Source organism: Ovis aries, chromosome 3 (genome assembly GCF_016772045.2).
Source record: "Ovis aries strain OAR_USU_Benz2616 breed Rambouillet chromosome 3, ARS-UI_Ramb_v3.0, whole genome shotgun sequence".
Lineage (NCBI taxonomy): Eukaryota > Metazoa > Chordata > Mammalia > Artiodactyla > Bovidae > Ovis > Ovis aries.
In genome coordinates, this window is record NC_056056.1 from 56,460,512 (window position 1) to 56,481,793 (window position 21,282).

Sequence of the window (21,282 nt, forward strand, 5' to 3'; positions counted from 1 at the left end):
AGATAACCTGCATCAGACATAGACTGGCGATTCAATTCTTACATGATAGTATACATGTTAGAATGCCATGCTTGGGGCTGGTGCATGGGGATGACCCAGAGAGATGTTATGGGGAGGGAGGTGGGAGGGGGGTTCATGTTTGGGAACGCATGTAAGAATTAAAGATTTTAAAATTTAAAAAATAAAAAACTAAAAAAAAATAAAATAAATAAATAAAATGTATTATATGAACAGTTATAACATTTAAAATAGTTATTTTAGTACTTTTCTTCAATTCTGAGTAATTTCCTAACTCTTTGTAAAATAATGCCCTATTAACACAAGAAAAACAAAAATGGAAAAGTTTTGTGCTTTGTATTCATGGAGTTGGCATGTTTAGAGAAAGTAACATTATTCAATCAATTACTTATTGCGTAATGGTTTAGAAAAATGTTAAAACATTTTTGTGCTTCATACTGTCAATCAAAATAAATCACCAATGAAAGAGTTGTATTTGAATGTAATATGTTAGATATAAACCCATCAGTACTTTTGAACAGATGTTCAATCTGTAAATATGTTTTAATTAACCTACATGTCCATATTGATCTGACATTTCACATTTATATTAAGTTCAAAAATGCTTTGTACTTTTAGATGCTATTAAGCAATAGATTATTATTTTCTTTGAAATACATCAATGGGTATGATTCTTATTATGCAGATAAAACCACCCTTACTAACATATGATAGAAAACAAAAATAAGAGAACAAAAATAAAAGGAAAAGAGAATAAGAAGAAAAGAAAAAGAGATTGATATACCGCATCATCCTGACAGTGTAGTTCCTAGTTCCAGTGATTTTTAAGATATAGATATGTTTCTGTCTTTAGTATTATGAGATATCAGTGTCCAGTTAATAATTTCTTTTTTACTTTGAAAATGAGTTGGATTTTTTATTATAATTAAATATTTACTATGTGATATTTATCACAAAGTGATATTGTAATTAAAGAATGTGAATAAGATGCCAGGACAAGTAATACTTTACTAAGGTTCAGTAAAATACGAATATACTCTCTGTATGGGTTCATCAGTTTTAAAACTGTCATTTAAATGCATTTACTTAAATATGAGATTTTATACAATTAAAAGCATGTTTAACGAAAAAAAAATAAAAATAAAAAATAAAATAGATAACCAACAAGGACCTACTACACAGCACAGGAAACTCATTTCAATATTCTGTAATAATCTCGATGGGAAAATAATTTGAAAAAGAATTGATGCTTCTGTGGGTTTAACTCAATCATTTTGCCGAATACCTGTAACTAACATATCATTGCTAATCAACTATGCTCCAATATAAAATAAAAAAAATTTTTAATGAAAAATTAAGGCCTGTAAGACACTGCCAAGATGTAGAAAATACAGTGAATCCTCATATAGTTATTTTTAACATAGCTGTGTATTTTCAACTTTGCGTGAAAAAATTTGATAATGTCCTTGTTTTTCTCCTAGGAAGAATGGCTGAACTGCCAGAGAAACTGGCTCTACCTAGAAAGTATTTTTAATGCTCCAGATATTCAAAGGCAGTTGCCTGCAGAGGCCAAGATGTTCCTTCAAGTGGACAAGTCATGGAAGGAAATCATGAGGAAGGTTAACCGGCTGCCTAACGCTCTCCGAGCAGCTACTCAACCAGGTAGAAAAGAAACACACAAAAAGACTTTACAGTCATCCAAAGCATTCATCACCTGTAAGATTCTAATAATATGTGGTACATTCAACCCTTCATCTAGTCAGCACTGATGACCAGGAACATTTGTAGTACCTTTGACACTCTTGATAAGCAATGTGAATTGAACACTTGTTATTTTATTACTATCAATGTATTATCATCATTATCTTTCAGCTCAGTTCATGGTTTTGACACACAAGCATCTCCTTCTTTTGCTGTGTGTAGCTTTGGGGAATGTTGCCTCACACAGTATCACTGATGCTTCCATCTCACAATTTAGGTTACAAAACATACCTTTACATTTCAGTTGACCCATTCTGTTAAAGTTCTTACAGACTTCTAACCATACAAATTTTCACACTTTAAGTAATTCATTACAACCACTTACAAATAACGCCACTAATGGTGATTCTAATCTCAGGGTAGAAGTGTGTTTTATTTATTTTTTAGTTGATTTTTATTGGAATATAGTTGATTTTTAATGTTGTGTTAGTTTCAGGTATACAGCAAAGTGAATCAGTTATACATATACATATATTCACTCTTTTTAAGATTCTTTTCCCGTATAGGTCATTATAGAGTATTGAGTAGAGTCCCCAGGGTTTTACAATTGAAATGTGTTTTAGTAAGTTCTGTTTCTAGGGATGTAGAATCAAAATCTTTTGGGGTGCACATATTCAGTGATTGAACTTTTACATTTCCTATCAAACCCTCAGCTCAATGGCTTGTTCTGTAAATGGCAGTACATGGTCTGACCTGGTGATAACCCCAGAGAGCCTCCTTCAGGCAGAAGCAGCTGCTGGGCTGTGCTCTCTGCCCAAAGACTCTTACAGAAACAGACCGGAAAAACTCTATGAGATGATAGTATTGAAAACCTTAAAACTTTGGGGCTTCAAGCGGCTGCCCATATTCCTTGGTTCCTAGTCCCCTTTCAGCCACAACTGTTATCACTCCAGTCTATGTTTCTGCCATCACATCTCCCTCTCTACCTCTTATAAAGACCCTGTGATTATACTGGTTCCACCGCATGATCCATGATAATCTCCCCATCCTGTGATCCATAATGTAATCACATCTGCCAGGTGCCTTTTCCCATAAAAACGTAACAAATTCTCAAGTTCTGGGGATTAAAACATGGATATCTCTGAAAGACCTTTTATCTTGTCTAGCACCCCCACTCAGTGTGCATATTCAAACCTTTTGCTGCAATAATATTAATGTGTCTCATTGCATAGTGCTGCCCCAGTCTCTACTGGACTTTTGTTGTATAACTTTTGGAATTAAAAAAAAAAAAAAGACTTCAAAAATACATTTAGTCCCAGGAATTTCAGATACAGAAGTGACTTTCCTGGTGGCTCAGATGGTAAAGAATCCACCTGCAATGCAGGAGACCTGGGTTCAATCCCTGGGTCAGGGAGATCCCCTGGAGAAGGGAATGGCAATCCACTACAGGATTCTTGCTTGGAGAATCCCACAGACAGAGGAGCCTGGTGGGCTACAGTCCATCAAGTCACAAAGAGTCAAATACAACTAAGCAACTTATACTCTCATATATACATATATATATATATAATTTCAGATGATGATAAAGCTGTGAGGAAAAATTAAGTAGGGTAATGTGGCAAACGGAGAAGGCTGTGGCACCCCACTCCAGTACTCTTGCCTGGAAAATCCCATGGATGGAGGAGCCTGGTAGGCTGCAGTCCATGGGGACACGAAGAGTCAGACATGACTGAGTGACTTCACTTTCACTTTTCACTTTCATGCATTGGAGAAGGAAATGGCAACCCACTTCAGTGTTCTTGCCTGGAGAATCCCAGAGACAGAGGAGCCTGGTGGGCTGCCATCTATGTCCCACAGGGTCAGACATGACTGAAGCGACTTGGCAGCAGCAGCAGCAATGTGGCAAAAGAATAGCTGGGGGCTGCTGTGTATGTGTGTATGTTGAAAGGATATTTTGATAAAGTGACTACTTTTGAGTAGAAATCTGCAAGAATGAAGAAATGAAATATGTTTGTGGCTATAAGGGAGTATTGCTAACATCAGAGCAAACAAAGGTAGAGACCCTGAAGTAAAACCATGCTTAGTGTGTACTCCTGTCAGCAAGGAAGCCAGGGCAGGGTGGAGAGCAGTGCACAGTAGAGGGCTTAGGAGTGAGACCAGAGAGGTAAGTGTGCTTGGGTAGTGGGTTGGGGATTGGATTGGGTCAGTGATCACATAGAGCCTTGGAGACCATGGAAAAGACTGGATATGATTCTTGAACAGGTATAGAAGTCAGGTAGTGTGATAGGTACCAAAACATCAATGTCAAGTGAGACATGAATCTTGCTTCTTAACGTGGTACTGTTTAGTGATGAAGAAATAGGATGCGATTGCCACAATTTCAGCATCTAAATATGGCAGAAGAAATAGAAGACATGAGTAAGGAAGTGACAAAGAATATGTAGCGTTTAGAGAATGACTTTGTTTGGAGGGTCAAGAGGAGGCAGTTGTTTGGCTTTAGTTTCTGCACCCCTAATCCTCCACGTTCAAGGTCAGGAGGGGCAGCAGTGAGGAGATACCCCACATCCAAGGTAAGAGAAACCCAAGTAAGACGGTAAATGTTGCGAGAGGGCATCAGAGGGCAGACACACTGAAAGCATACTCACAGAAAACTAGTCAATCTAATCATACGGATCACAGCCTGGTCTAACTTAATGAAACTAAGCCATGCCGTCTGGGGTCACCCAAGACAGGCGGGTCATGGTGGAGAGGTCTGACAGAATGTGATCCACTGGAGAAGGGAATGGCAAACCACTTCAGTATTCTTGCCTTGAGAACCCCATGAACAGAATAAAAAGACTTAAAATGATAGGATACTGAAAGAGAAACTCCCCAGGTTGGTAGGTGCCCAGTATGCTACTGAAGATCAGTGGAGAAATAACTCCAGAAAGAATGAACGGATGGAGCCACAGCAAAAACAATACCCAGTTGTGGATGTGACTGGTGATAGAAGCAAGGTCCGATGCTGTAAAGACCAATATTGCATAGGAACCTGGAATGTTAGGTCTATGAAATTGGACCTAATTGGAAGTGGTCAAACAGGAGATGGCAAGAGTGAATATCGACATTCTAAAAGTCAGCAAACTAAAATGGACTGGAATGGGTGAATTTAACTCAGATGACCATTGTATCTACTACTGCATGCAAGAATCCCTTAGAAGAAATGGAGTAGCCATCATGGTCCACGAAAGAGTCCGAAATGCAGTACTTGGATGCAGTCTCAAAAATGACAGAATGATCTCTGTTCGTTTCCAAGGCAAACCATTCAGTATCACAGTAATCCAAGTCTATGCCCCAACCAGTACTGCTGAAGAAGCAGAAGTTGAATGGTTCTATGAAGACCTACAAGACCTATTAGAACTAACACCCAAAAAAGATGTCCTTTTCATTATAGGGGACTGGAATGCAAAAGTAGGAAGTCAAGAAACACCTGGAGTAACAGGCAAATTTGGCCTTGGAATGCGGAATGAAGCAGGGCAAAGGCTAATAGAATTTTGCCAAGAGAACACACTGGTCATAGCAAATACCCTCTTCCAACAACACAAGAGAAGACTCTACACATGGACATCACCAGATGGTCAACACCGAAATCAGACTGATTATATTCTTTGCAGCCAAAGATAGAGAAGCTCTATACAGTCAGCAGAAACAAGACCAGAAGCTGACTGTGGCTCAGATCATGAATTCCTTATTGCCAAATTCAGACTTAAATTGAAGAAAGTAGGAAAAACCACTAGACCATTCAGGTATGACCTAATTATGATTATACAGTAGAAGTGAAAAATAGATTTAAGGAACTAGATCTGATAGATAGAGTGCCTGATGAACTATGGATGGAAGTTCGTGACATTGTATAGGAGACAGGGATCAAGACCATCCCTATGGAAAAGAAATGCAAAAAAGCAAAATGGCTGTCTGGGGAGGCCTTACAAATAGCTGTGAAAAGAAGAGAAGTGAAAAACAAAGGAGAAAAGGGAAGATATAAGCATCTGAATGCAAAGTTCCAAAGAATAGCAAGGAGAGATAAGAAAGCCTTCCTCAGTGATCAATGCAAAGAAATAGAGGAAAACAACAGAATGGGAAAGACTAGAGACCTCTTCAAGAAAATTAGAGATACCAAGGGAACATTTCATGCAAAGATGGGCTCGATAAAGGACAGAAATTGTATGGACCTAACAGAAGCAGAAGATATTAAGAAGAGATGGCAAGAATACACAGAAGAACTGTACAAAAAAGATCTTCAAGACCCAGATAATCACAATGGTGTGATCACTCACCTAGAGCCAGACATCCTAGAATGTGAAGTCAAATGGGCCTTAGGAAGTATCACTACGAACAAAGCTAGTGGAGGTGATGGAATTCCAGTTGAGCTATTTCAAAGCCTAAAAGATGATGCTGTGAAAGTGTTGCACTCAATATGCCAGCAAATTTGGAAAACTCAGCAGTGGCCACAGGACTGGAAAAGGTCTGTTTACATTCCAATCCCAAAGAAAGGCAATGCCAACGAATACTCAAACTATTGCACAATTGCACTCATCTCACACACTAGTAAAGTAATGCTCAACATTCTCTAAGCCAGGCTTCAGCAGTACGTGAACTGTGAACTTCCAGATGTTCAAGCTGGTTTTAGAAAAGGCAGAGGAACCAGAGATCAAATTGCCAACATCCACTGTATTATTGAAAAAGCAAGAGAGTTCCAGAAAAACATCTATTTCTGCTTTATTGACTATGCCAAAGCCTTTGACTGTGTGGATCACAATAAACTGTGGAAAACTCTGAAAGAGATGGGAATACCATACCAGCTGACCGGCCTCTTGAGAAACTTATATAAGTTTCTGCATATGCAGGTCTGGAAGCAAGAGTTAGAACTGGACATGGAACAACAGACTGGTTCCAAATAGGAAAAGGAGTACGTCAAGGCTGTATATTGTCACCCTGCTTATCTAACTTCTATGCAGAGTACATCATGAGAAACGCTGGACTGGAAGAAACACAAGCTAGAATCAAGATTGCTGGGAGAAATATCAATAGCCTCAGATATGCAGATGACACCACCCTTATGGCAGAAAGTGAAAAGGAACTAAAAAGCCTCTTGAGGAAAGTGAAAGAGGAGAGTGAAAAAGTTGGCTTAAAGCTCAACAATGAGAAAACGAAGATCATGGCATCTGGTCCCATCACTTCATGGGAAATAGATGAGGAAACAGTGAAAACACTGTCAGACTTTATTTTTCTGGGCTCCAAAATCACTGCAAATGGTGACTGCAGCCATGAAAGTAAAAGACACTTACTCCTTGGAAGGAAAGTTATGACCAACCTAGACAGCACATTCAAAAGCAGAGACTACTTTGCCAACAAAGGTCCGTCTAGTCAAAGCTATGGTTTTGCCAGTGGTCGTGTATGGATGTGAGAGTTGGACTGTGAAGAAGGCTGAGCACCGAAGAATTGATGCTTTTGAAGTTTGTTGTTGGAGAAGACTCTTGAGAGTCCCTTGGACTGCAAGGAGATCCAACCAGTCCATTCTAAAGGAGATCAGTCCTGGATGTTCTTCGGAAGGAATGATGCTAAAGCTGAAACTCCAGTACTTTGGCCACCTCATGTGAAGAGTTGACTCATTGGGAAAAACTCTGAGGCTGAGACAGATTGGGGGCAGGAGGAGAAGGGGACGACAGAGGATGAGATGGCTGGATGGCGTCACTGACTCGATGGACGTGAGTCTGAGTGAACTCCGGGAGTTGGTGATGGACAGGGAGGCCTGACGTGCTGCGATTCATGGGGTCACAAAGAGTTGGACACGACTGAGCGACTGAACTGAACTGAACTGAACTGACTGAATCCCCAAAAGTGGGTGATGCCAGATAAAAAGGTTTCAAATTAAATGCTTTTTCTTCAGTGGCAGATATTAAAATTAATGTCATCATTAAGAGATAGACTGGGAGCTTGGAGTTGGTAGACGCAAAGTATTACACTTAGAATAGATAAACAACAAGGTCCTAATGTATAGCATAGGGAACTATACTCAGTATTCTGGGGTAAGCCATAATGGAAAAGAAGTTAAAGAAAGGAATGTATATATGTGTATAACTGAGTGATTTTGCTATACAACAGAGATTATCACAACATTGTAAGTCAACTATACTTCAATTAAAAAATAGAATAAGATAGATGCTAAAAAATACTTAACATTCTTAACCAACCTTCCCAACTTTTAATTTATTAGGCCATTCTTTTACCAAATAAATCCAAAGCTTTTAAACAAAGTTAATATCATATTTAAAATTATATTCTCTATTTATTTCAATACGACTTTACCAATACCTTTTTTCCAATGAACAGGACTTCTGGAGACTTTTCAAAATAATAATGCATTACTTGACCAAATTCAGAAGTGTCTAGAGGCATATTTAGAATCAAAAAGAGTTATCTTTCCAAGGTAAGTTTATAAAGCTACCAACAACACTTTTAGTAGTTGAGTTTCCATGAATTTGTGAAGATATACTTTAAAACAAACTATAACCTCAAAACATCAGGGGACCAAAAAGGGAAGCAGGAAATATATTTCATAATAGCAATGTAGCTCATCTCTGGATTGGGGCATGTACGTGTCAAGGATAAAGATACAGTGTTTGGTGTAAGTGGGTAGGTGCTGGAAGAACTCTTGATCACAGCACCATTTCACTGCTGGGTGTGTATGTGTGCACCTGCATGTGTGCATGTGCCCACAGATGTATCAGTAAAAAGTTAGAGACCTTTGTTGCCTGAGCTGGTTTCTTCAGGCTAATTGATGGCCTAAGAGGGTCACTGTAGAAGTCATCTAAAAGGTCATTTCACAAATTCCAAATGAAATCTTTTACTCATCCATTCATTCCAGAAACATACCGAATGTTTTGCTCAGTGTTAAAGATATAAGAAGAAAAGGCCAGATCCCTGCTCTAATGGAGCTCATGGTTAGCACGTGGACAGTCATGTAAATATACCGTTCCGGTGTGATTATATACAAACAGACTATGACTACCTGATGATCACAAGAGCTCCAGACTTCATTCATTGGGGCACATTGTACTGCAACATAGACAATATCACAAAATGTTCATCTTCTGTGGATTTTTCCTGTTAGCTGTAAAAGAAATGGCTGATAAGTTCTGTCCAAGTGAGCCAGTGTTATATGCTTACGTAGGTTATTTGGTTAAGAGGGTTTGTTTCTAGGTACCACGCCAGGGTATGTGTATGCATGAGACATCCAAGATCTGGAAGATTTGATTGAGTTCAACAGATTCAGGCAACATAGGAAAAGATAGAGGAATATGTTTGAGATGCGCCTTTTATTTCACTCTTAAATCAATGGCTCCCAGCTTGGGTCTCCCCAGTGTACAGAGAAAATCTGTACACTACTTCTGATATTTAAAGAAACCTGGACACAAATTTACCTGTGATAATGCTGAACACCAAAAGCATAAGCTTTTATTTTTTCCTTTTGTTTAGAATTAATGTCAACTAGGTCTGCAGTGTTTATTAGGTCAAGAGGCTCTGTGCACCATTGATTTCACTTTCCAAGCCTTAACAAACACAGGTTAGGAACCATATGAACTAGTTCCTGGGGCCACAAGTTAGGTCCTGGGGACACAAGAGGAATGCAGCATGGTTCCTGCTCTGTCAGGGTTCATAGTCAAATCTTGACAGTTGTCTGTTTCATTCGTTGAAAAGGGAGATGAATTATTCTGTATCTGGTAGGACTGATAGAGTGCAACCCCAAAACATCTTTATTTCTAAAGACTACCTCTGCATTCCCTACAAGGCGCTAGTTTCTTCCTGCTCAGAATCTTAAGCAGACCTCATGAATTTTCTGGCCATTCTCAGATAATAATGCCAAAAAAATCTCTTGTTGCCTTAACCCACTAAACAATCTGTAATTGTCGAAACTCTGAAATTCTTTCAAAGTGAAAACATTTCCCTTCTCTGGCCCAGGCCTGTTGCAAGGCTGAAGCCTTTAGTGATGATAAGGATGTATAATGGTCAACCCTCCCTACTTCCTATTAGGTTTCTGGGATCTCCAGATTTGGGGCAGGGAAGGGAGGAGAGGCAGTACAGCAGGAGCAATCTGAGTTGGCTGGTACCCAACTAGCCCCCTGTCTCACATGGGGCCTTCCATGAGCTCATGAGATTCCTCCAGTCCTGAGGGATCTCTCATAGGCTGTTTCCTCCATAGGAGTGAAGTGTCTTCTCCAGCCAGACCCTCATCCCTCTCTCTCATCCCTCAGCATCCAGGTATGCCCCTTCTCCAGTTTTTTTTTTTTTTTTTCCCATAGAATATCTTCATGCCTTCAAATGGCCCTGTTGGGCAAGATCTAAGAAAATCCCCTGCTAGCTCACATCAGCACAGCCCACATGTGTGTAGTCACAGAATCAAATAAGGTTCCAGCAACCACGCATGCATCTATTCAACAAATTATGTATTGAATATCAGGTATATATGAGGTACAAGGCTGGATTCTAGGGAAAACAAATAATCTAGCTTCACTTTAAGAGTTCAAAGCCAAGTAACAGACATGTGACCAAATCAGTATCATAGCAAGTGCTAGCATTTTTACAAATTTTATGAAAAATCTCTACCTTTTATGTACCAGGCACTAACTCCAGACCCTTGAGATGCAGCCACACTAATCTTTATCATAATCATATTTAGAGATGTGTGGCTTCCCCAGAAACCTAAGACCAATAGGTCCAGGAAATCAGTGGATGGGGAAGAGATGTGGGCAAGAAATTCATCTTTCATGCCTATATAAGGTTTTGCTTCAATTTCAAGTTACATTTTAAGTATATTCTTTAATCTAGATTTTACTTCTTGTCAAATGATGAGCTCTTGGAGATTTTGGCCCAGACACGAAATCCCCAAGCTGTGCAGCCACACTTAAGGAAATGCTTCGACTCCATTTCAAAGCTTGAATTTGCTCTCCTGCCTCCTACTGAGGGAAAAATTCCTGGAATGGATGCAGAGCCAGAAAAGGTTTACACTAATGATATTTTAGCGATGCTATCACCAGAGGGAGAAAGGGTAAGGTATTCTTGTTATAATTCTTTATGGGTAAACTTTGTTACTCTTCCAGGGTTGGAGAATGGAGATTTTATTCATCAGCATGCTAAGCATTCACCAAGTGCTACATGCCCTGGTCTTGGGCTGGCTCAACAATTTCAAAAATAACCATGATTAAATTCTTTCCCTTAAAGAATTCAGAGTCCAGCAGAGACATAGTCAAACAACTGAAAAGTCCCATACTAAATGTAATAACAGGTACGTGCTCTGTTCTTGGAAACAGGGTGGAAAGAACTGGAGCCAAGTCTTAACTCTCCACAAGGAGCAAAGGAGTAGCCTAGATAAGAGCTGGTTCTACTGCCTGGTCACCTGGATTCCACTCCCAATCTTTAATCTCAGCTATAAAATGAGGATTAGTAATAGTGCCCAACTAGTGAGTTGCTGGGGATTTTTCAGGTGTTCCTGTATGTACATTACTTTAGAATAGTACCAAGCGGGTGCTATGAAGTATTAGTTGTCACTGTTTGACTGCAGGGTCTCCTAGGCTCTTTCTGCACAGTGCCTGGAATACAGTAGGCATCAACCAAGTGAATGCACTAGCAGAATATGGGGAACCAAGTGACATCACATAGGAGAATCACACACAAACAGACACACACACACACACACACACACAGAGGCAGCCAAGGAAGATGGAGAGGAGACATGGAAGGGAGAGCATTCCACACAGACAAGTCACTTGGGGAAATGCCAAGGATTTTAATCCAATTAGAACACAGTAGTATATCTATGGGATCAGCAAGAACCCATAGGCATTTCACTTGTACTATACAGGCACTCCAATGTTCATAGCAGCACTGTTTACAATAGCCAAGACATGGATGCAAACTAAGTGTCCACCAACAGATGGATAGATAAAGATGTGAATATATGTATGTGTGTGTGAATATATATATATTGTTGTTGTTGTTCAGTTACCAAGTCCAGTCCAACTCTTTGTGACCCCATTGACTGCAGCACATCAGGCCTCCCAGTTCCTTACCATCTCTTAGAGTTTGCCCAAGTTCATGTCCATTGCATCAGTAATGCCATTCAGAGTAATGGGATATTACTCATTCATAAAAAAGTATAAAACTTTACCATTTGCAACAATATACATGGACCTGGAGGGTTTTATGCCAAGGGAAATAAGCAAAGACAAATATTGTATATTTTCCCTTAATAGGGGATCTAAAAAATAATACATACTGGTAAATATAACAAAACAGAAACATTCACAGATATAGAAAACAAATTAGTTACCAGTGGGAAGAGTCAAGGAGGGTAGGGTATTATAGGGGTAGGGGATTAAGAGGTACACACTACTAGTACCATATATAAAATAAATAAACAACAAGGAAATATTGTACAGCAAGGAAATATTGTACAGGGCAGTATAACCATTAAAGTAATAACTTTAAATGAAGTAGAATCTATAAAAATATTGAATCATTATGTTGTACTCCTGAAACTTATAGAATATACCTCAATAATTTTTTTTACTTGACCTAAATTGATTCTCTGGCAAAAGACTTTGCTCATCACTAGTGCAGAAGAGAGAGGAAAGACCTAGGCCAGGATTCAGGGAAGACAGGACCTGTAAAGCGAGGGCAGAAGACGTGAGCAGACTCTGGAGCCCAGATAACCAAGGCAGGCACCCCACTCCAGTACTCTTGCCTGGAAAATCCCATGGACAGAGGAGCCTGGTGGGCTGCAGTCCATGGGGTCAGGAAGAGTCGGACACGACTGAGCAACTTCACTTTCACTTTTCACTTTCATGCATTGGAGAAGGAAATGGCAACCCACTCCAGTACTCTTGCCTGGAAAATCCCATGGATGGAGGAGCCTGGTAGGCTGCAGTCCATGGGGTCAAGAAGAGTTGGACACAACTGAGCGACTTCACTTTCACTTTTCACTTTCATGCATTGGAGAAGGAAATGGCAACCCACTCCAGTGTTCTTGCCTGGAGAATCCCAGGGACGGCGGAGCCTGGTGGATCGCCATCTATGGGGTCACACGGAGTCGGACATGACTGAAGCAACTTAGCAACAGCAGCAGCAGCAGCAGCAGCAGCAGCAGCAAGTCATTGAAAGTCCAAGAAATAAATGTGAAAAAGACTGAAAAGTGTCAATTGGAGTGAACAATTGGGAGAACACTGGTCACCTTAGGGGCTTCCCAGGTGGCTCAATGGTAAAGAATCCGCCTGCCAATGCAGGAATCACAGGTTTGATCCTTGGATTGGGAAGATACCCTGGAGTAGGAAATAGCAACCCACTCCAGTATTCTTGCCTGGAAAATTCCATGGACAGAGAAGTCTGGCAGGCTGCAGTCTGCTTGTGTCCAAAGAGTCAGACACTACTGAGCACGCACCCAGCTGATCACCTTAATAACCTGACCAGGTTTAGAGGAATGGTTGGAGCCAAAAATCATATGGCCGCAGGTAGGCAAAGAAAGTGGAGGAATTCATTGAGCACACATAAACTCCTCTTTAGGCTTTCCTGGTAGATCAGACAGTAAAAAATCTGCCTGCAATGCAGGAGACCATGTTCCATCCCTGGGTCAGGAAGATCTCCTGGAGGAGGGCATGGCAAGCCACTCCAGTATTCTTACCTGGAGAATTCCAGACAGAGGAGCCTGGTGGGCAGGATACAACTGAGCAAAGAGTTGGACACAACTGAGTGACACACACATATACACACACACATGGCTCCTCTTTCCACACAGCTGAGTCACACACACACACACACACAGTCACACACACACACGGCTCCTCTTTCCACACAACTGAGTCACATACACACACACATGGCTCCTCTTTCCAAGAGTTGGCCCCAAAGGGAAGCCATGAAATAACGCACCAAGTAGAGGTGGGTAGCGGAGAAGGCAATGGCACCCCACTCCAGTACTCTTGCCTGGAAAATCCCATGGACAGAGGAGCCTGGTAGGCTGCAGGCCATGGGGTCGTTAGGAGTCGGACATGACTGAGCGACTTCATTTTCATTTTTCACTTTCGTGCATTGGAGAAGGAAATGGCAACCCACTCCAGTGTTCTTGCCTGGAGAATCCCAGGGACGGGGGAGCCTGGTGGTCTGCCCTCTATGGGGTCGCACAGAGTCGGACACGACTGAAGTGACTTAGCAGCAGCAGAGGTGGGTAGGTACTTCCCTAGAGGTTCCTTAGCTAAGACTCCATGCTGCCAATGCAGGGGGCCTGAGTTTGATCCCTGGTTGCCTGGAAAATCTCAGGGACAGAGGAGCCTGGTAGGCTGCAGTCCATGGGGTCGCTAAGAGTCAGACACGACTGAGCAACTTCACTTTCACTCTTCACTTTCATGTGTTGGAGAAGGAAATGGCAACCCACTCCAGTGTTCTTGCCTGGAGAATCCCAGGGACGGAGGAGCCTGGTGGGCTGCCGTCTATGGGGTCGCACAGAGTGGGACACAACTGAAGCGACTTAGCAGCAGCAGCAGCAGCAGCAGCAGGGAACTAGATCCCACGTGCCACAACTAAAAATTCTGCATGAGGCATAGCCAAACAATTTTTTTTTTTTTTTAAGTAGAAGTGGGTAAAGTGAGAGTGGAATATGTATAGAAAGTTTCAGTGTCTGTGGCCCCGCTGCCGTGTTTACCGAGCTCAGGATTCTGTTAGGGATGTATGGAGGATGTTATCACCTCTCTGATTACCTCCCAGGTGAGCCTGGGGAAAGGCCTAAAGGCCCGAGGCAACGTGGAGGAGTGGCTGGGCAAAGTGGAGGAAGCCATGTTCACGTCTCTGCGCCGCCTGTGCAAAGCCGCCATCGCGGACTATCTGGGGAAACAGAGAACAGTGTGGGTGGTAGCAGGCCACCCTTCTCAGGTAACTTAGGCTCCTTTAAATCTCTGCCTCTGCATCTTACTCGGCTGAGAGGAAGCCCACACTGAAGGAGGGTGTTTCCCCGCAGGTGATCCTGACCGTTTCTCAAATCATGTGGTGCCGCGATTTGACGGAGTGTTTGGAAAAAGAAGAGGGGAATCACTTAGAGGCCCTGGAAGATTTTGAAAAAGTGAACTTTGAGGTGAGATTATGGGCAGGTCAATATCAGACGTATCGCTCGGCAAGATAGTCCCAGTGGCTCTTATGGGAGTGGTTGATACAAATTCACTACTTCAGAAATTGTAAGGTTCTTCTTGTAAGGATAAAACAGTGACAGGTTACTAAAAACTTGCTGCATCTTTCTAATATTGACGAGAGAAGTCATAAACATTACTTAACTAAATGATTAGCCTCCGTTTTGTAAATCATAGAAATCATGAAGTGTCATTATGTCATTATGTCACATAAACAAAAATGTTTCTGAAAGCCTGTACTCTGTATTTTAATCAGGGATCACAGAATGAATTGTAAAAGGCTCTATTTCGACTATGTATGGAATAAATATATATTAACCAATAAAACTGAATCGTTTTTAACTGTTAAAAAAAATTGTAAGGCTCTGAGATGACATCCAAAGATTTGGAGTGCTCACAGAAACTATCTCTGTTCAAGTTTTCTCAGCAATACTCCCTTGATGTTTGCATGGTAGTTATGTGTGTGGTCAGTTACTTAGTCATGTCTGACTCCTTGTGAACCCATGGACTGCAGCTCGCCAGGCTCCTCTGTCCATGGGGATTTTCCAGGCAAGAATACCAGAGTGGGTTGCCATGCCCTACTCCAGGCGATCTTCCCAAACCAGGGATCAAACACAGGTCTCCCACATTGCCATATTTATATGAATACTTTTAAAAATAGAAGGAAAAAAAGCAATTCAAAAGGAAAATGTCAGGATTATCAGGGTTTGCCATGTTTAAGAAGAAATGGTATACTGGATCCTGATGTCTCTCCCAGAAGTTGATATGATCCAGGAAAACCACAGGATTTGTGCCATTTCTGTTCTTAAGCCCAACACATGCTTTTATACTGTTTTATAGAACCCTCAGGCATGATCACTAAAGCCATAAGATTGAATGAATTACCACTCCAGTATTCTTGCCTGGAGAATCCCATGGACGGAGAAGCCTAGTAGGTTACAGTCCATGGGGTTGCAAAGAGTTGGACATGACCAAGCGACTTCACCTCACCTCACCATGATACCTGCATAAACTATCTTGATTTCTGCCCTCTTTCCAAGAAGTTATAATTACAGAAATAACTTCCCTCAGGTAATCATGTACTAACATTATAAACGAATTTTTTTTAAAAAAAAGCCCTAAAATATTAAAAAAAAAAAGATTGAATGAATTAAATACTATTCTACACAAATTTTTTTTTTTAGTTTTTATTTTTAAATTTTAAAATCTTTAATTCTTACATGCATTCCCAAACATGAACCCCCCTCCCACCTCCCTCCCCATAACATCTTTCTGGGTCATCCCCATGCACCAGCCCCAAGCATGCTGCATCCTGTGTCAGACATAGACTGGCGATTCAATTCACATGATAGTATACATGTTAGAATGTCATTCTCCCAAATCCTCCCACCCTCTCCCTCTCCCTCTGAGTCCAAAAGTCCGTTATACACATCTGTGTCTCTTTCCCTGTCTTGCATACAGGGTCGTCATTGCCATCTTCCTAAATTCCATATATATGTGTTAGTATACTGTATTGGTGTTTTTCTTTCTGGCTTACTTCACTCTGTATAATCGGCTCCAGTTTCATCCATCTCATCAGAACTGATTCAAATGAACCTATCCTTAGAAAATGCAGCTTACAGCGGGGCCAGATCTTCAATTCCAAATTCAGTTCTACTTCCAAGCAATGTTGCAGTTGTAAAGACTCACCCTTAGGGGAGTTTTCTGGTGGTCCAGCGGTTAGGACTCTGCTCTTGTACTGCAGGGGGCACGGCTTTGATTCCTGGTTGGGGAACTGAGATCCTGCATTCTTCAGGGCATGGCCAAAATAAGATTTTTTAGAAAATCACACTTAGAAAAAGCAGGAAACGGCTTCCTTGAAGTAAAAGAAAACTCTCTTATGAGATTCTCAATAGAATTTCACCTCAGAGAGCTCCAGAGAGAAGACTCACTATGGCAAGTCCCACTGATCTCTTTACAGAGGTTGATCAGGATCAGCCTGAGTGAAAATTCAGCCGGTCAAGGTTTTCAGAATTACTGCCCTTCTTTGAAAAAGATTTAACGACTTAACGTGAATGCTTTTGGTTAATCAGCCATTGGCTTGGTTAAGCTGCCTGAGTTTTCTGAATATCCAAAAATAAAAGAACCTAGCCCAATAAATGAGAAGCACTACCTTAATCACATTTAATTTTTGAGGAGGACAGTCTTCTCTGGAGACATCATCACAGGATGGTTAAGAGCTTTCCTCAAGGCAAATGTCTACCTAAGTCTCATTTTTGCCACTTTGTTGACTGTGACTGCCACCAGTTTACTTACCCTCCCTGACCTTCAGTTTCCTCCCACGTGAAATAGCGGTAAATCTAGTATGTACTTCACAGAAGTCTTATTGGAATTAAATAAGTTAAACTGTTGTCATATTTGGTCACAGAATTACAGATTTTTATGAAATTTGGAATAGACATTTGTCAAAACTGTCTAATTTTAAAAATATTAATAAATTTGTCATCTTTATATTATTTTATGTTATATTTTCTTGACAGTGCCACATGGCACATGGGATCTTAGTTCCCCAACCAGGGATTGAACCTGCACCCCTTGCATTGGAATCACAGAATGTTAAACACTGGACCTTCAGGGAAGTCCTAAAACTATCTAATTTTATAGATACTTAGTTTTATAGATAATTCTGGCAAATATCTATTCCAAACCTAATAGTAAAAAGATATACTTGTAAACTGATTTTTGAAAATTAATGATCACATTTTTTTTCTTTTGTAGAGATTAAATGCCCTGGCTGCAATAGTCCGAGGCACTCTTCCTAAATTACACAGAAACATCATAACTGCCTTAATTACTATTGATGTACATGCAAGAGACATAGTCACTGAACTTGTTCAAGCCAAGGTAACTGTTTCATTCAAATAAAATCATATGTTTCTTTCTAAAATGAATGCATCTACCAAGTGTATCATTGTCGTCACTTATGTAGGTGCAGGTAGTTGACTCCTTTGACTGGCAGAGACAGCTGCGCTATTACTGGGATGTAGACCTGGACAATTGTGTGGCAAGGATGGCACTCTCTCAGTACACCTATGGCTATGAGTATTTAGGTGCATGCCCAAGATTAGTTATTACTCCTCTCACGGTAAGTTACTGACCGTTAGGTTCATGACTGCTTTTTTTCCCCATCATAATAGTTCTGAAACATTTCTAAGATTAAACCTTGAAAGAATTTGCTGTGAATACATCTTCATATCGCAGAGATTTATTTACTCTATTTGATCATGTGCCTGAATTTTTTAGTATGTTTCAGTTGCTCTAGAATATTTCACGAGTGAAGTAAGTCAGAAAGAGAAAAACAAATATTACATATTATTGAATATATATGGTATCTAGAAGAAAATGGTACCAGTGAACCTACTTGCAGGGCAGGAATAGAGAAGCAGATGTAGAGAATGGACTTGTGCACACAGGGAGGGAAGAAAGGGTGGGATGAATTAAGAAAGTAGCATTGACATACATTTTACTGAGTGTAAAACAGATAGCTAGTGGGAAGTTGCTATATAGCACAGGGAACTCAACGTGTTGCTCTGTGATAATCTAGATGGGGAGGAGTGGGATGAGGAGGCGGGTGAGAGGGAGGATCAAGAAGGAGGATGGATATATATATATATATATATATATATATATATAGTTAGGAGTAATTCACATTGTTGTACAGCAGAAACCAACACGACATTGTAAAGCAATTATCCTCCACTTAAAAATGTATTTAAAAAATAAATAACAACCCTCCTGCTATAGAAACTACTTACAAATTTGTGACCAGTGTCAGTTCCCTTCAATAATGACAATTTATCCATTTCTTCAGGATCGCTGCTACCTTTGCCTCATGGGGGCTTTGCAGCTGGACCTGGGAGGTGCACCAGCCGGTCCTGCTGGAACTGGGAAAACGGAGACCACCAAAGACCTCGCAAAAGCCCTTGCCATCCAGTGTGTGGTCTTTAACTGCTCTGATGGTTTGGACTACAAGGTACGGTCTTGGCGTATGAATGCTAACATTAAGTGCTTCATGTGGCTTTCTCTGTTTGCAGTGTGACCCAGCAAAAGGAGAAAAAGGGATGATGGCAACTGGGGAAAACTAGTGGGGCCAGGAATGATTAAAGTGGAATAAATAGAGCAAGGGAGACTAGTCAACAAAAGGCAATCTGAGTGGGCCAGGTAGGAATCAAGGCCAGGATTTGTCAAATTTTGGTAAAAATGAGGTATAAAACAGAATAGCAGGGAGATCTAGGAACAAGGTATTCCTTACAGGAAGAGAAAAGTAAGGACTTCTCTGGTGGTCCAGGGGCTAAGGCTCTGTACTCCCAATGCAAGGGGCCCTGGGTTTGATCCTTGGTCAGGGAACTAGACCCCACATGCCACAACTAAGATCTGGTGTAGCCAAATAAATAAATTAATATTAAAAGAGAGATGAGCAATTCAGAGTTGTGTATTAAAAATGAAATGCATAGGAAGTGAGAATTCAGGGAAAGATTTTTTCATTGAGTAGTTCTCAAACTTTTTGATCACAGGACCTTTGTATACTCTTAAAAATTATTGAGACCTCCAAAGAGTTTTTGTTTATATGTATGAGTTATACCCGTTGATATTTTCCATGTTATAAGTTAAAATTGATGCATCTTAAATATTTACCTGTTTTAAAATAACCATAATCAATTATTACATGTTAGCATAAACACATATTTTGAGAAAAATGCCATTTTTCAAAACAAAAACTTAGTGAGAAGAGCGACACTATTTTATATATTTTTAAATCTCTTGTTTGGTATAATAGGATATGGCCAGATTCCATATGGGGGAATATCGGCTTCTGCATCAAATCTTTTGAGATATGTTATTTTGATTGAAGTATTTGAAGAGAAATCTAGTCTTACACAGATATACACACTAAAAGAGAGGAATAGGCTAATAGCTTCTTCAGATAATTGCTGATATTCTTCTTTGAAACTATGCCAATACTTAACAAGTGGCAGTTTCTTAAAGATTACTTGTGATGTGGAAACTGAAACAACATACTGAGAAAACCTGAAACTTTTTCATATTCTGTTCTCTCCTGAGAGAATGAGACTGAAAAGGCAAATACATTTTAGAATTATAATGAGTCCTTTGACCTCACAGACCCCCTAAAAGAAACTCTGGGACTTGCAGCGGTCCCCAGATGACACTTTAGAAACTGCTGTTTTAGCATCAGTTCAGTTCAGTTCAGTCGCTCAGTCATGTCCGACTCTTTGCGACCCCATGAATCACGGCACAGGAGGCCAGGCCTCCCTGTCTATCACCAACTCCCGGAGTTCACCCCAATTCATGTGCACTGAGCTGGTGATGCCATCCAGCCATCTCATCCTCTGTCGTCCCCTTCTCCTCGGGCCCCCAATCCCTCCCAGCATCAGGGTCTTTTCCAATGAGTCAGCTCTTCGCATCAGGTGGCCAAATTTTTGGAGTTTCAGCTTCAACATCAGTCTTTCCAGTGAACACCCAGGACTGATCTCCTTTAGGATGGACTGGTTGGATCTTGCAGTCCAAGGGACTCTCAAAATTCTTCTCCAACACCACAGTTCAAAAGCATCAATTCTTTGGCACTCAGCTTTCTTTATAGCCCAACTCACATCCTTACATGACCACTGGAAAAACCATAGCCTAGACGGACCTTTGTTGGCAAAGTAATGTCTCTGCTTTTTAATATGCTATCTATGTTGGTCATAACTTTCCTTCCAAGGAGTAAGTGTCTCTTTATTTCATGGCTACAATCACCATCTGCAGTGATTTTGGAGCCCAGAAAATAAAGTCAGCCACTGTTTCCACTGTTTCCCCACCTATTTGCCATGAAATGATAGGACCAGATGCCATGATCTTCATTTTCTGAATGCTGAGCTTTAAGCCAACTTTTTTACTCTCCTCTTTTACTTTCATCAAGAGGCTCTTTAGTTCCTCTTCACTGTCTGCCATAAGGGTGGTGTCATCTGCATATCTGAGGTGATTGATATTTCTCCCGGCAGTCTTGATTCCAGCTTGTGCATCTTCCAGTCCAGCGTTTCTCATGATGTACTCTGCATAGAAGTTAAATAAGCAGGGTGACAATATACAGCCTTGATGTACTCCTTTTCCTATTTGGAACCAGTCTGTTGTTCCATGTCCAGTTCTAACTGTTGCTTCCTGACCTGCATACAGGTTTCTCCAGAGGCAGGTCAGGTGGTCTGGTATTCCCATAGCACGTTAATGTCTAATTTAAAGAGTTGTGTATCTCCTGAAAGATGTGGAACAGAGATCCTCAACCTTTGGGCCATGGACTGGTACCTCCTGTCATACCAGC

General features: G+C 40.7%; 1 protein-coding gene across 2 annotated transcripts in view; it reads left to right on the forward strand.

Annotated features, from left to right (window-relative positions):
- The window catches only part of DNAH6 (dynein axonemal heavy chain 6), a 289,159-nt gene that overhangs the window by 90,929 nt on the left and 176,948 nt on the right, over positions 1-21,282 (forward strand). For both annotated transcript variants that reach the window (XM_004005864.5, XM_042246026.1), the window contains exons 22-29: positions 1,500-1,680; positions 8,092-8,188; positions 10,588-10,807; positions 14,515-14,679; positions 14,765-14,878; positions 17,688-17,813; positions 17,899-18,054; positions 18,781-18,942. In XM_004005864.5, coding sequence (XP_004005913.3) covers positions 1,500-1,680; positions 8,092-8,188; positions 10,588-10,807; positions 14,515-14,679; positions 14,765-14,878; positions 17,688-17,813; positions 17,899-18,054; positions 18,781-18,942 — 1,221 coding nt within the window. The remainder of the gene's footprint in view (positions 1-1,499; positions 1,681-8,091; positions 8,189-10,587; positions 10,808-14,514; positions 14,680-14,764; positions 14,879-17,687; positions 17,814-17,898; positions 18,055-18,780; positions 18,943-21,282) is intronic.